Source organism: Branchiostoma floridae, chromosome 8 (genome assembly GCF_000003815.2).
Source record: "Branchiostoma floridae strain S238N-H82 chromosome 8, Bfl_VNyyK, whole genome shotgun sequence".
Classification (NCBI taxonomy): Eukaryota; Metazoa; Chordata; class Leptocardii; order Amphioxiformes; family Branchiostomatidae; genus Branchiostoma; species Branchiostoma floridae.
In genome coordinates, this window is record NC_049986.1 from 25356992 (window position 1) to 25373245 (window position 16254).

A 16254-nucleotide genomic window follows, 5' to 3' on the forward strand; every position below is an offset into this window, starting at 1 on the left:
AACTGATGATGGTTGCTGTGGAGAATGTGACACTGATGGAGAAGAGCAGGACTATAGTTGTCATGGCAACCATGGACCAACAGGATCACAGTTGTTCATCGTCATTCATATCAATGATAACCAGACCACAGCCTGGTCAAAGCTGTTTCCAATTGTCAGTTACCAGAATTGAAGAAACAAATACAACTAGAGGAAAGGTGCAACAATAGAAAACAGAAGCGTTGTGCAGTTACCACAGTGACAGTTACTATGGCAACCTTACCTGACCCTAACACCCATCTACAAGGGAAGACAAAAAAAAGTGACACCAGGAAACTCCTGGACCAGTAGCCTGAGTCAGGAGGGCAGACGCACCAGTCTCAACAGTTGCCTACACCCACACTAGAGTCACCACCAGTGTCCACACTAGAGTCACCACCAGTGTCCACACTAGAGTCACCACCAGTGTCCACACTAGAGTCACCACCAGTGTCCACACTAGAGTCACCACCAGTGTCCACACTAGAGTCACCACCAGTGTCCACACTAGAGTCACCACCAGTGTCCACACTAGAGTCACCACCAGTGTCCACACTAGAGTCCCCACCAGTGTCCACACTAGTGTCCACACCAGTGTCCACACTAGAGTCACCACCAGTATCCACACTAGAGTCAACACCAGGGCCTTACAGTTGCCCCCACTATCACCAACACCTGAAGTGTCAACCCAGCTGCCATGCACCCCAAGCTTGGGCTGGTTGAGAGGGAACCTTACATACCCCAGAAGCACAAGATTACACCTGCCCTGCAATGCCTTAGAAAACATGTACATCAGGGGGAAATGTACATAGAATCCATTGCTGTAGAGTTTCAGCTTTGTTCAGGTTTCAGAAAAGTCAGCGCAGTAAATCAGACATCTGATGAAGGTCAGCAAGATCAACAAAAAATTGCTGCGTTTCCTTAATTTGTGATAGAACAAAGCTCAAACTCTCCATGAAAACAAATATTTCTTGGCTCTTGTAGGATGAAAATAAAGAAAAAAAACCCACAAGGTAAAACCTCAGACTCAAACTCGAGGCAGGGCAGAGAAGGCTTGGGCTTCCAGGGTATGTTACTAGCGGAACCAGCATGCAATAGGCTGGTCTGTCAACTTTGACCTGCGTGCAAGAAGCGACTATACCTGTTCGTCATCTGTGTCCTTACTACGCACAGACGGGTCATCGCTACCGGCAACGGGCGCTCCGCCTATCGCCCCGCCCGGCGCTCGCTTGGGTTTCGAGAACAGGCCGATTACTGACGTCCTAAGCTGCTCCCATATACGATTTTTGCTCTGCCAGGTGTGTTAGAAGAACAGGAGTGTTAAAAGCTGTGAAACTACTGTTAATATTACTGTTACAAGCTGTGAGTTTACTGTCAGTAAGTGTTAAAAGCTGTAAGTCAGTAACTGTTACAGGACTACTGACATCCTAAGCTGCTCCCATATACTTTTGTCTTGTGTTAGAAGAACAGAAGTGTTAAAAGCTGTGAAACTACTGTTAATATTACTGTTACAAGCTGTGAGTTTACTGTCAGTAACTGTCACAAGCTGTGAGTTTACTGTCAGTAACTGTTACTAGCTGTGAGTTTACTGTCAGTAACTGTTACAGGACTACTGACGTCCTAAGCTGCTCCCATATACGATTTTTGCTCTGCCTGGTGTGTTAGAAGAACAGGAGTGTTAAAAGCTGTGAAACTACTGTTAATATTAGTTACAAGCTGTGAGGTTACTGTCAGTAACTGTTAAAAGCTGTACGATTACTGTCAGTAAGTGTTACAGGATTACTGATGTCCTAAGCTGCTCCCATATACGATTTTTGCTCTGCCGTGTGTGTTAGAAGAACAGGAGTGTTAAAAGCTGTGAAACTACTGTTAATATTACTGTTACAAGCTGTGAGTTTACTGTCAGTAATTGTTACAAGCTGTAAGATTACTGTCAGTAACTGTTACAGGACTGCTGACGTCCTCAGCTGCTCCCATATACTTTTGTCTTGTGTTAGAAGAACAGGAGTGTTAAAAGCTGTGAGTTGTTTTACTGTTAAGATTACTGTCGCAAGCTGTGAGTTAACTGTCAGGAACTACTAAAAGCTGTGAGTTTACTGTAAGCGTCACAAGCTGTGAGTGTAGCGTATTGAGTAGTTGTTGATTACAGGAAGTACATGTAGTTTGTGCTGAGCATTAGCAGCTGTCACAGGCAGCAGTTTGTGCTGAGTGTTATCAGTCTGGGGGAACCAGGTGCACACTGGGATGGTGTCTGATTATGATTCCATCTGGGAGGTCGTCATGCCAACCACTGAGCATGGTAAGTGCCTTTAGGACATCCCTCTGGTCCGTTGGAGGATTTTAACCTAACAGCGTGTTCAAAACCAGTTTTCGTGTTGTTCCTCCACTGTAGGGGAGGACATGTATTTGGACCGTGCCATGCACCCGTGCTGTAGGGGTGTATTTGGACTGTGCCATACACCGGTGCTGGGGGGTGCGTATTTGGACCATGCCATTCACCAGTGCTGGGGGGGTGCTGCTATAAAGAGCTGAGTGAGCTAGTTTTGATCTGACTGCTACCTTGCTGAACGGTGCACAAATCGCCCCCCCCCCCCATGTGAGCAGTGCTACCCCCCCCCCATGTGAGCAGTGCTACCCCCCCCCATGTGAGCAGTGCTACCCCCCTCCCCATGTGAGCAATGCTACCCCCCTCCCCATGTGTGCAGTGCTCCCCACCCCTCCCCAAGTGCAACACTTAGAACTGCTATTCTACATAGGATATTTGAGATTTCTTTTACACAACCAGCAAATACTTAGTTTGCTTTCGTATGAATCTTCTGCAGAGCTTATAACTAGTCTTAGAGCTCTCCTTCTCGCCACTTTACGTAGCCGATGTAGGTGGCGCTTTTGTGGCGAGAACACAATCCCCCGAATGGCTATTAGTAAGTTTGTATCTATTAGTTGTGTAAAAGAAATCTCCAATATCCTACGCTCTTCCAACCTGGTGAAATTATTTTTGGAAGTTATATTACATGTGAAGACATCTAATCTTCATATATTAACCCTCCCCCTGCCGAGCCAGCCCTGTGGCACCACAGGTGTACTGGTTACACAGCTAGGCACCAACGAGAGGGTTAAATACGTGGGATGAAGGAATTTCCTTCAGTTTTGTGCAAAAAATGTAACATCGACTATCAAAATTCCACCAGGTGCCATAATACCGCCAACTCAAGAAAACGTTAGTATAGAGGTCTTCCCAAGATTGCCTTGAACACTGAATGTTAAATATCCTAAATGTAATACAATTCAGATATTTAGGTGTTAAAGACAATCTTGAGAAGACCTCTATAACGTTTTTTGAGGTGGCCGAATGTATATTACACTTTGAGCAGTTTTTCTTCAAAAAAGAAGACTGTTATGTCTGTCCTTGGTGCTGAAATTGTGGATGGTTCTTCCGCAGTGTCCCCTGCCCTTTAACCTTTACCCTCTGCCCTGTGACCTACCTCAGTGTCCTTCCTCCGTCTGGGCAGGGTGCTGTTGGCTGCGGAGCTGCTGAGAGGAGAGAAGGAAAAGTCAAACTTAAAAAGTCTTAAATCTAAATTTCTAAATTGAAACATGCAAACAGTTTTGACCATAACAGCATAAATATACTATAATCAGGGTTGTAGCCAGCGCCCGTCCTGCCGTCCTTTGACGGAATTTTGCAGGTGGGGATGTAAAAAAATTTTGCCCATTCCGTCCTCTGTGACGGACAAAAATGGATATGTAAAAAAAATTCAGCCTGAAACCCTTGTGTAATTTTTCAACAAAACAGATGCCGTTGAACGGCTTAGTCTACCAGTAAAATTTACAGCTCACAATGCAGGAAATGGCATTTCAAAGGGTCTAGATTTCAAAATCTTTCTTGGAACGTCGCACTGTGCCTTCGGTGCTCAATAGGATTTCCATTCAAAATCAAGGGGACGGAAAATGATTTTTGGCTGGCTACAACACAGACTATAATATTATATATATATTTATTAAGTTTTCTTAATAAACAACAACAATACTATTGCATCTGTCTGTAAGAAAGCAACAGATAACTGTACAGAAGTGCAGTGTTCTGTAAATACCTGTGATATCTGTCTATAATATGTGATAATTGGTATTTCATACTCATAGCTGACAACAAAACAGGATGCAGAAAAGTCACCTGAAAACCAAAGTCATTTGTGCAACAATCCACAAGCAGAATCTGATCATAACCACTACACAAGTGTGCGGCTGAGGTGTGACCTTGTCATCAGGCTTCTGACCTTGAGAAAGTCAGCTGTTCTACTGTCTAACCAGACAGCTCCATTCAGTGAAGCTTTACATGTTAACTCTTGTCATCTCTTTATAACAGTGAAAGTTGATGATTACCAATCAACATGTTAAGTTTAGATGTCAAAGCACATTTGATAGTGCAGCAAGTGATTTTTATTCCTGTGTGATGACCTTCAATCCCTGACCCCTGACCCACCTGTCGGCATCATACTCAGAATTTGCCGGTTCGTCTGCTTCTGATTTTTTCCTGATGGCGGCGTGCGGAGAAACGGAGAAACACGGTTTGCACAAGAGTCAATCAGTCAGAAATTCTTCAGTAGGAAGATACAGTGTAACTTTATTCAGAAACACTAGGCCGTTTCAAGGTTTAAACTGCACATTTATAGAGTGATACATTGTGGGTGATATGTTCCAGGCAGTCAAACCTTTGACCTGTTCTCTAGGATACAACACTTGCTGGGTAACCTGTATTGTGCAATGCCACCCCTGCCCAGAGTGTCTGTGCCTCCAGGGTGCTTGAGCTTCCAGGGTACTAGATTATATAACTGTATATTCTGCTGATTGACTTTTCCTGATAAAAGATTGGGGAGGGGAGCAGATTGCCTTCCCCATGATAACAGATTGGGGAGGAGAGCAGATTGCCTTCCCCATGATAACAGATTGGGGAGGGGTGCAGATTGCCTTCCCCATGATACCAGATTGGGGAGGGGAGCAGATTGCCTTCCCCATGATACCAGATTGGGGAGGGGTGCAGATTGCCTTCCCCATGATAACAGATTGGGGAGGGGAGCAGATTGCCTTCCCCATGATACCAGATTGGGGAGGGGTGCAGATTGCCTTCCCCATGATAACAGATTGGGGAGGGGAGCAGATTGCCTTCCCCATGATACCAGATTGGGGAGGGGTGCAGATTGCCTTCCCCATGATAACAGATTGGGGAGGGGAGCAGATTGCCTTCCCCATGATACCAGATTGGGGAGGGGTGCAGATTGCCTTCCCCATGATAACCTGCCCAATGATGCCACCTCAGCTCAGGCACAATCTGGCCCGCACAAAACCTTCTCTGGTTCTCACAGCTGGTACAGTACAGTAACCTCCAAGAAAATCCCTGTCACCATGACTACAATTCTCCTGTCACCATGACTACAATTCTCCTGTCACCATGACTTACAATTCTCCTGTCACCATGACTACAATTCTCCTGTCACCATGACTACAATTCTCCTGTCACCATGACTACAATTCTCCTGTCACCATGACTACAATTCTCCTGTCACCATGACTACAATTCTCCTGTCACTGTGACTACAATTCTCCTGTCACCATGACTACAATCCTCCGTCACCATGACTACTATGGAATCACCCTGACATAACCTTGACATTAACCTTCAAATAGGTCTGAGGTGAACTCAAACTGACCTTCAATACCTGCAGTGTAACCACCCCCCCCCCTACAGGTACCACAAACTACAACCACATTTCATCGTCAGCCTTTAAGGCGGGAATCAGTGACAAGCAGCCGAGGTCAAAAGTCAAATTACATTCCTGGAAGGTTCCAATTTGCCCGCCCATATTTGGCCTTTGTGATTCTAACCCGCCCGTATTTGGCCTGTGTAATTCCAGGTAATTCTATCTCGCCATGCTGACATTTCCCTCCCAGTCGTGCGCTGGCAGGAACCATCTAACAACTCCAGTTACAAAATGGATTCCGAACTGACTTATTCTGTAAGTACTGAATTTCCATGTCCGTTCTTCTGTGTGCCTGACACATTCCCTACTGACTTATTCTGTAAGTACTGAATTTTCATGTCCATTCTCCTGTGTAGCTGACCCATTCCCTACTGACTTCTTCTGTAACCACACCATCCACATGAGTCTGCAGCAGGAAGGTGAGATATACCCAGTCCACACTAGGTACTGACTGACGTTTTACTTTGAGTCTAAAGCTGTCCTTGCTAGTTATTCCTGAGGAGTGTTTGTGGAAAGGTCAAGTTGTTACCTGAGAGGTGTGTGAAGCGTAGGGAAAGTTAGCCACCTGGGAAGTGAAAGCTCGTTAGCTGCAGTGTTTGTCTGTTCAAGTGAAAGTTAGTTACCTGGTAGGTGTGTCTGTTCAAGTGAAAGTTAGTTAACTGGCAGGTGTGTCTGCATATAAAGTGCAATTAGAAGTTAGTTATTTACCTGGGGCTGCCAGACAGCCTGGGCTGACTGGGGAGAAACAGTGCAAAATGTTACTGTGGTGCAGGGATGTGCAAAACATTACTGAGGTGTAGGGATGTGCAAAACATTACTGTCAAACAAAGGTCTGTATCCAGTTGGTGTGGTGTAGGGATGTGCAAAACATTACTGTGGTGTAGGGATGTGCAAAACATTACTGTGGTGTAGGGATGTGCAAAACATTACTGTGGTGTAGGGATGTGCAAAACATTACTGTCAAACAAAGGTCTGTATCCAGTTGGTGTGGTGTAGGGATGAGCAAAACATTACTGTCAAACAAAGGTCTGTATCCAGTTGGTGTGGTGTAGGGATGTGCAAAACATTACTGTCAAACAAAATTCTGTTACCCAGCAAACTTTGGTGCAGTGTAGGGATGTGCAAAATGTTACTGTCAAACAAAAATGACTTCAGTTCTTTGAGCCAGCTGACTATAGCATGGTGCAGTGTAGGGTGTGTGTGTGCTGGAACACTGTGGTGAGGGGGGGGGGGGCTCATTCGACCCCCCCTTGGTATTTTCAAAACGGCTTACTCTACGATCACCAAATTTGCAGGAGAGGTTGTGCTCATCGAGTTTAATAAATCCTGAAATTTTTTTATCATTATGACGTAATATAACGTAATTATGACGTCATTAATTGATATTTTTGGCCAAAACCGGGAATTCCCATAATACCTAAATATCTCACTCAAAAAGTTACCAATAAAGGTTTCTTATTAATATTCAAGTGTTATAAGACTTCTGTTGTCAAAAGCCGACGCAACGACGTCAAAATGACGTCAAAGAATGACGTCATCTGTAGTTTAGCTAGCCGCCATCTTGGATTATGAACCTTAAATTTTTCAAGATACATTTTTTTCAACATATAACGCTAAAACCCCATGGAAATGGATTAAAAACGTTCACATGAATGTTTTCTGTCAGAAAATACCACGTAGTAATGAAATCTGAGTGAAAATAAGCTTGTTATACTTTAGATCATGATATTGTCGGCCATCTTGGATTTTGACCAATTACGTCAATCCATTAGCATAATTTATGAATATTTAATTATAAATGTTTAACTTAGATGTGTTAGATATTAAAGATATATGAAAAGAAGTTAAGTTTAGCAAGAAAGTCTTAAAACCCCATTGTTTAAACCAAAATTAGTGATTTTTGTAAAATTTGCCTTTCAGAAACCCGTTGCCATGGCAACACGAAAAGTTATAAACTTACCCAATTTTTTTTAAATTGTTACCAACAATATTTTAGGAAAACTCACCAAGTTTGGTTGTTCTTTTAGCCCCCCCCCCCAGTCTGGATAGGGTTAACACTCATGCACTTCATTGTTTTCAAAATGAACTTTAAAAAGTCCCGTAGAGTAAGGCAATGTTTGTAACTGTTACAGAATCTTGTAGTCTCATCCTGAGTCTCTCACACTAAGTTTTTCATCCATGACAAGGACAGAACATGACCTTGCAGCACCCCCCTCCCACTTTACAGTGAACCTGTATCATATTTACAAAGTTCCTCTCACATGTGGATATGGTCAACAGATCTTAGATTCTGGAACTTATAGCAACAATACATTTACTGTTGACCTTGACCTTGATTGCTGTTTGGCTTACTTTCAACGGATTCCATAACCAAGAACAACAAATGCCATTATGGCGTTAGGGATCTTCTGTCATCACTATGTTTTGTGCATACAGCGATGATAATGATATTAGACATGCAGACCCTCTAACCAGATTCTGATCATTGAGAAAGTCATACATTTACAGTTGACCTTGACTTTGAGATCTGTTGACTTACTTGTCCTTGAAGACGGCGACCTGATGCTGGGACAGCTGGTCTCCCATGAGCCACTGGGTGCGGTCGTAGGTCGTTCGTGCGTACGGGAGCCGCCCCACGTCTTTGATGGTCATCATCATGTGCTTGGAGGTCTTCAGGATGCGGACAGCCTCGTCGTGGGAGATACTGAGGAAGTTCACACTGTTCACATCCAGGATCTGGTCTCCCACCTGCGTTTTAGGGGAGAGAATAGGAAGTTCACACTGTTCACATCCAGGATCTGGTCTCCCACCTGCGTTTTAGGGGAGAGAATAGGAAGTTCACACTGTTCACATCAAGGATCTGGTCTCCCACCTGCGTTTCAGGGGAGAGAATAGGAAGTTTACACTGTTCACATCAAGGATCTGGTCTCCCACCTGCGTTTCAGGGGAGAGAATAGGAAGTTTACACTGTTCACATCAAGGATCTGGTCTCCCACCTGCGTTTTAGGGGAGAGAATAGGAAGTTCACACTGTTCACATCCAGGATCTGGTCAGGGAGGGAATTGAAATGGCATATAATCTGGTTTTCTATGCTCACAGAGATTAACACCCTGTACCCTGTTATGTAAGTAATCTGGTCTAACATAGTGGAAATGCGTGAAGACCAATAAAATGGATCATCGGGGCTACTCCAAGACTTAGTACTCTGAAGGAAAAGTCCTAAGGACTGCAGTACTTTCTGGTAGTGCGCATGTCGGCCAAATGGCAACAGACAGCATTTGAACTCACTGCTTCAGGGTCCAGAGGCAGAATAGCCAACAGTACGCAGGTTAAGCTTTTTTCATCCCACACTAACTTTAGACATTCAGTAAAACTCGTCTTGCTACCACCGACTCACCTTGAGTCCAGCCTCCTCTGCTACGGAGTAGGGGTCAACTCCTGTGATGTAGATCCCAAGGTCAAACTCCTTCCCTCCGCGGATCATCAGGCCAAGGGAGCTGCCCTCCCCCACCACTAGGTTCACCTGGAGGAAAGGATCAACCTTCAACCTTCAACTTTCAACTCTAACCTTAACCCTAACCCTAAACCTTCCCTCCGCGGATCATCAGGAACACCGCTTTCCCTCACCTATGTGCACAAAGCTATAAGATAAAAAGTAAGTAAATTACATGTAACTGGTAGAAAAGATAATGGGTAAGTAGTGTGAACCCCTAACCTTTAACCTTACTGCTGACCTTCCTGAGTCCCTGAGCAGGTTCATTCTGTTGCAACATAGTTTACCCCATAATCTTTACCCTTACTGACCTTCCTCTCGTCGGAGTCCTTAAGCAGGATATAGTTTACTATCTAACCTTTAACCCCCTGACCTTTCCCTTACTGACCTTCCTCTCATCAGAGTCCTTGAGCAGGATATAGTTTAACCTCTAACCTTTAACCTTACTGACCTTCCTCTCATCGGAGTCCTTGAGCAGGTTCATGCCGCTGCGCCGCCCCACGGAGTCCTGCGGGTTCTTCCCGGACAGGTCCATTTCGGGCGGGGGGGAGATGCTGCGTCCCTGAGGGTCGACCCACGTGTAAGTCTGGCTTGCAACGTAGGACTTGGGTATTCTGCCGACCTGCCGAACAAGCAGCACAAACTTCCGCCCCACTCGGAATATCTGTAAACAACAACAGTAAACAACAACAGTAAATAATAGTAAAAAACAACAGGTGTGTAGGTCCGGTGCGCCACGTAGGACTTGGGTATTCTGCCGACCTGCCGTACAAGCAGCACAAACTTCCGCCCCACTCGGAATATCTGTAAACAACAACAGTAAACAACAACAGTAAATAATAGTAAAAAACAACAGGTGTGTAGGTCTGGTGCGGCCACATAAGACTTGGGTATTCTGCCGACCTGACGAACAAGCAGCACAAACTTCCGCCCCACACGGAATATCTGTAAACAACAACAGTAAACAACAACAGTAAACAATAGGTGTATACATGTAGGTCTGGCTTGCCACGTAGGACTTGGGTATTCTGCCGACCTGCCGAACAAGCAGAATAAACTTCCGACCCACACCGAATATCTGTAAACAACAACAGTAAACAACAACAGTAAACAATAGGTGTATACATGTAGGTCTGGCTTGCCACGTAGAACTTGGGTATTCTGCCGACCTGCCGAACAAGCAGAACAAACTTCCGCCCCACACGGAATATCTGTTAACAACAATTATAGTAAACAACAATAGTAAACAACAGCATTGTGTAGCTCTGGTGCTCCACAATGTAGGACTTGGGTATTACATGGTTGACCTGCTAGGCAGAGCAACATGAGACAACGGAATCCGATAATAATTACTGTTAAAAATTACAAATATAATTTATAACAGTACATGTGTATGTTAACTTCATATGTATAACTGGCAGTTACTGTATATGTATTCAAAATCCCAGCCAGTAAAAAGACCAGCTGACTCTACACACCATGTAACCTGATTAAGGGAGAACCACACACAGACAGGGTCGGGTTACTGGTTACCATGGCAACCAATTCTCCACTGCCAAACATCATCAAATTACTGTAAAATCTGTAGAACAGGAAAAACCGGTAAACCCCAGCTGCTCAAGGAACTGTGGGAAGCATGAACACCAAACAAATCTAAACTTTTGTCTGAAAAGTCTTCATCTTAGTTTATAATTCTTTAAGAGAAGAAAACCAATAACTACTTTATTCATGCTTGGTAAGGAGACAGTGTTTGAATTAGAGTTTGTTAATAGTTCTTGGTCAGAATATCTGATATTCAGAGTGTGGAAATTCAGGCTCCAACACCTGGATATAAATAATCCATTCTAAAACTGATTACACAGTTCCCATGAAGGAATACATGTCTGCAGAGGAAAGCGTCTGTCTTCTGGGGTTCCAGTCTGCCCATGTCATGAAGTTGTCAACAATTGATAGACAGAGAGAGTTACAGTTTTGTGTTACTGTAGTAAGTTACTCCAGTATTGCAGGGTGAATTCTGCCCAGTTAGGTGACCTTTATTTGCCAAACAGGCGTGACCTGACGGCTGATGCAAAACATCCTGGTCTGGACTTACAAACACTCCCTACTAGTACTAGTACATGTATATGTGTCTCCCAATGATTCATAATTCATTATCAAACCAATCTGTTGGGATATGCAGCCGGTACTCTTCAGTATAACCAAGTTTATAAACCAAGTTAAACCAAAACTTCCTAATACTAGTAGTATACACCTTTCTCACACGGCGGCCATGATAGATCTAAAACAAGTTCAATGAGGCAAATAAAAGACTATCCATCATAATCAGCAGTTGAACCAATCATAGCATGGAAATTAGGAAATCAACCAATAAGAGAATGGCTGCATGTCCGGCAAATATTTGCATTATAATGTTTTTATTTTGCATCTCTTAAGGGACTATGGGATCAGTCTACGCTACTCTAAATTGCTACATATTCCAGTGCATAACACTTAAGTTATAATATTTATTATTTGATCTTATATTGTGAAAATGTGTGGTTTGGGGGAAAACTAAATGGGAGCTGATTTTTAAAAAGTTTTGTCTGTTTGCCTCATTGACCTTGTCTTCGATGTATAATGGCCGCCGCGTGAGAAAGGTGTATAATATATTATGCACACACATGAGCCTTGAGCTGCCAGGATGATGCATAGTCCAGATCTCTACCTTCTATGGGTTCATACTTGGATGCTTGGATACTAAGTTCACTCCTAAACATGTTTCATACACACTGTCTCCCTGGCAAAGTTTGAAAGTGAGATTCTACAGTTCCAGACCAGCTCAGGTGGAACAGCTCATTCTCAAGGTGACCTTGACATGGAAAATGTGTGACAAATGAAAATATTAAGAGATTCTGTAGGTTTTTAAGATGTGCTTCTGCTTTACCCTGAATGTGGATTCCATGGTAACAGTCGTAACACCTGACGGATCTTGACTAGCTTACTTCAGGGCACAACAAGAATGTAAACAAACAGCAAAACAACTACAAGAATGTAAACAAACAGGAAAACAATCAGCCGCAAATGAAACTTGAGATGACTTCTGGGAAACTATATACGGTTGCTGAACAGTCATGAATTTCACTGGTAACTAAATCTGAGCTTCAGAATAGGCTGGACAGACATCATAAGGCTCTAACGCCTTATCCAAAGAAATGTGTCTAACGGAAGCTCATTTTCACCTGAAGTGAGTGAAGTGAGGAAAGTCATGCAAAATGCCCTTCCCATCAACGGAGCATGTCAGGAGAGTCAAACCCTAGACCTCTTGGTTCAGGGCCAACCCTACCGTTACACCACGCTGAAGCCAGCTTATTGTTCTGTACATGTCATATAAGGGGCACCAAGCAGAGAGCACTATATATGGTCATTAGTACAATATATGGTCATTAGTACTATATATGGTCATTAGTACAATATATGGTCATTAGTACTATATATATGGTCATTAGTACCATATATGGGCATTATGGATGATGATACTGAGTGACAGGAACACAACAGAACTCCTGCAGTATTCATGACCTGGGCTCACATGGGGAGGGGGGTGTCCTTCAAACCAAGGTCAGGTGCAGTATCCATGGTAACAACAGCCTGACAATGAGACATGACCCGGAGCATACCAAGTTGAACTTGTAGGGAAGGGTAGACCTAACTTTGTAGAATAAATTGGAAAGAAAATGAACGAGCCAAAGTCTCAAAGGAGACTGAGTATATATCACAATTTCATCATTTGTAAACCTATGATTACTGTCCACTGTGACTACAAATGGGAAAAAGCTGGCACGGTTATTTTACGCATTACAGTCAGAATAACCAATGATTGGTGAACAAGTTTATTTTGTGAGTTTGTTCAAAGATTAGACTTCAGTTCAGTCATGGCTAGTACAGTCCAGGGTCAACGACCCTTCTACTGAAACATGCAGCACTTGACTTTCTGCCATCTTGAAAATATTCCAAGTTGGTTCAAGGTCATCGGACCCTGGCAGCAACTGGCCATCAATACTGCAGGTCTCATACCACAGTTCATTGAACTCTCAAAACAACATTTGGTGAACAAACATAAAATTATACTGTTGTGTAGCATATATTATTTGATTTGTTTCACAAAAAGGACCATTTTCACTTTTCCCGAAGACGTTTAATACAGAGGTTTACAGAAGAGTGACCGTCCTGACGCCCCCCTCCCGCCCGCCCAGTGTTCAGTACTGATTGCTGGCAGGGACGACGACATGATTCAATTCCACAGACCCGGCCGGACCTTTGGCACGAGTCGCACCAGGGGAAGTAAATCTACAAGTCACCAGGGGCTGGGTTATCTAAGGACAGCAGAATGAAGCTGAATGTCTCGGTCTGCTGGGTCGACCTTGGCTCGAGTTTGGTTTGTACAAAGTCACAAACCTCTGGAACGTACCAAGCCGTATTCTTTGGGGTTCTTGTGCCGAAGTCCTGAAATCCACAAAAACCTCCAATCTCTATAATCTCAACAAGAAGTCAAAAATGATGACCCTCAATTCCATAGGACAGATAAGTAGTAAATCAACTATAGAAGTGACCTATTCACAAACTTGCAAGTTCCAACACAAGGTTCCTTTTCACAGCCACACAGCTGTGCCTGTCCCTGGTGCTGAATAACAACAGAAAGAGAGGAACTACACATTCTACTGATGCCTACAACATCCTCAGAGTCCAGCCTTAGTACAGTAGAAGCCAGTTAATTGCACATCGGATTAACACACACTTCTGTTAACTGCACCGAATCCCTGAATCCCAAACCGGTGCGGTGCAGCTAGATACTTCGCATTTTTACACCATCCGGATAATTGCACCAAATTCACTGGCAAATAGGCCGTGCAATTAAGCGGCTTCTACTGTAAAGATAATATATGGACTCAGCATAAGCCAACTGCTACAGCTGTCCCTGTCCCTGGTGCTGAATACAAACAGCAGAAGGTCAAGAGGAATGTATTCCAGTCTACAACAGCTATTGATGTGCCTTCTATCCGTAGTACAGGCTCTATAAACTCTACACTGTCTAGCTGTTTCTGTCCTAGTGCTGAACACCAACACCAAGAGAGGAACAACAGAATGTACTCAGGTCTACAACATCCAACTGTTATACATGTACTTGCAATCTGTAGTACAGGCTCTATAGACTCTAGACTAGCTGTTTCTGTCCTAGTGTTTAACACCAACACCAAGAGAGGAACCACACAATGTACTCAGGTCTACAACATCCAACTGTTAGACATGTACTTGCAATCTGCAGTACAAGCAAAAGAAAATTAAGCAAGTCTCTATAGACTAACGCACAGTACACTTTGTCCCTATGCTCTACATGATATAGACAGTGATGCCTGTTCCTGGTGCAAGAAGTGCACCACATAATGTCTACATGTCTACACTACCTACAGGAATCAGTGCTACACTTTTCCCTATGACCTATATAGACAATGGTGCCTGTCCCTTGGCAGGATAACATCGCTGACTGGACGTCCCTCAGTCTACAGGAGAGGATAACCCTGGCTAGGGAAAGAAGAACCTGGAGGCAACTCTCTATCTTCATGGCTACCTTGTCCCCCCAACGACCTGGAGGTCAAGGGACTAGGTAGGTAGGTAGCCTGTCCCTGGTGCTGAATAACAACACCTTTCACAGTGGAAAAATGTCAGTGATGTCATTTTTATTAATTTACGACAACCCAGTCCCCGGTCTTTGTCTGACCTCACACGTGGTGACCGCGTGTCCGTCCTTGCCTATTCACACTTCCGCCCACCACACCGGGGCTCTCATTCTGTGTTTCGTCCGCGGGAAGCGAGGCGCACGGAGACTCGCTCCCCGGTTTTCGACCCACCGCCAACCCCTTATCTCCTCCAATATCCTTATCTTAGATAAACTGTAGTATTTGCGGTTACGTAGAGTTGTATTCATGATTAGTTTGTTATCATATGTCCCTGGTGCTGAATAACAACACCTTTCACATACATCAGTGATGAGGCTCTACAATGGGAGAAAGTCTTGTCTCAGTTATGAGGTAGATATTTTCTCATCTATCGTATAAATAATTCTACATTTTAGTTATTGGTTCTTCCATGGGAGGCCATGATCCGGACCAGCTGATAGTTGTAGATTAATAAAAAAACATGTCCCCAGCTCTGCTCTGTTCTGTGTGCTGATGGTAAACACGACTTTGTTACTCATTACCTAACCTTTACTCATCAGGGCAATTAAAGTGTAATCAACTTGATAACATCATTAATTAGAGCAGTATGGAGTCTGCTGATGTAGCATCATCTCTAACAATATAACCCCACTGTCCAAACTGGACAGAACATTCTCACTAATGTAGGACTGGTCAGTAGTTTGTCATGACATGTGTAACCTGCATGTTTTCAGGTTACTAACCTGCATTTATTATTACATTGTAGTTTTTACCAATCGTTAATATTCACAGAGTTTCTCTCGGATTGCAAACTACACAGTCAGTTACTCTGAGCCTCAATGTCAGGCCGGGATATTGGATGGCACCTACACCAGGATGTTAGTCGCTAGTTGGTCCCCATTATCCATGGAGGTACTGTAATTCACTTTGTCTTCTCGGTACCAAACTTTCACAGTCTGAGAAAATCTAACTTGTTCTTGGAACTAAATGTTCACGGTGAACAATAATTTGTTATTGTCACCAAGACAAATAATTTGTTATATGTAATGATAACTTCATATTACAGTCCTCGCCGTGAAAAACGTGAACATAAAAATACATTGAAAAAATCAGGAATTACAGTAACCTATATCGGTTATTTTGAGGTATTTTGGGATATCGATGGCTGGTTATTTCAAACTGCAATATTTTGAAAATCTGGTACCCTTCCACCCATGTCTAACAAAAGTATCAATGTATACATATATATGTACCTGAGTATATTGCCCTGGAATAACAAATAAAGTAAACTAAA

The 16254-nt window shown here is 43.4% G+C and overlaps 1 protein-coding gene across 10 annotated transcripts in view; it reads right to left on the reverse strand.

The window, feature by feature from the left end:
• Nucleotides 1–16254, reverse strand: part of LOC118420829 (whirlin-like) — a 34595-nt gene that overhangs the window by 12087 nt on the left and 6254 nt on the right. For 2 of the 10 annotated variants that reach the window (XM_035827850.1, XM_035827853.1), the window contains exons 3-9: nucleotides 9719–9931; nucleotides 9172–9297; nucleotides 8314–8522; nucleotides 6483–6509; nucleotides 4499–4549; nucleotides 3501–3549; nucleotides 1160–1309 (exon numbers count right to left, since the gene is read on the reverse strand). In XM_035827850.1, the coding sequence (XP_035683743.1) occupies nucleotides 1160–1309; nucleotides 3501–3549; nucleotides 4499–4549; nucleotides 6483–6509; nucleotides 8314–8522; nucleotides 9172–9297; nucleotides 9719–9931 (825 nt within the window). The remainder of the gene's footprint in view (nucleotides 1–1159; nucleotides 1310–3500; nucleotides 3550–4498; nucleotides 4550–6482; nucleotides 6510–8313; nucleotides 8523–9171; nucleotides 9298–9718; nucleotides 9932–16254) is intronic. The other 8 variants (XM_035827852.1, XM_035827851.1, XM_035827857.1 and 5 more) reach the window with 8 other exon arrangements.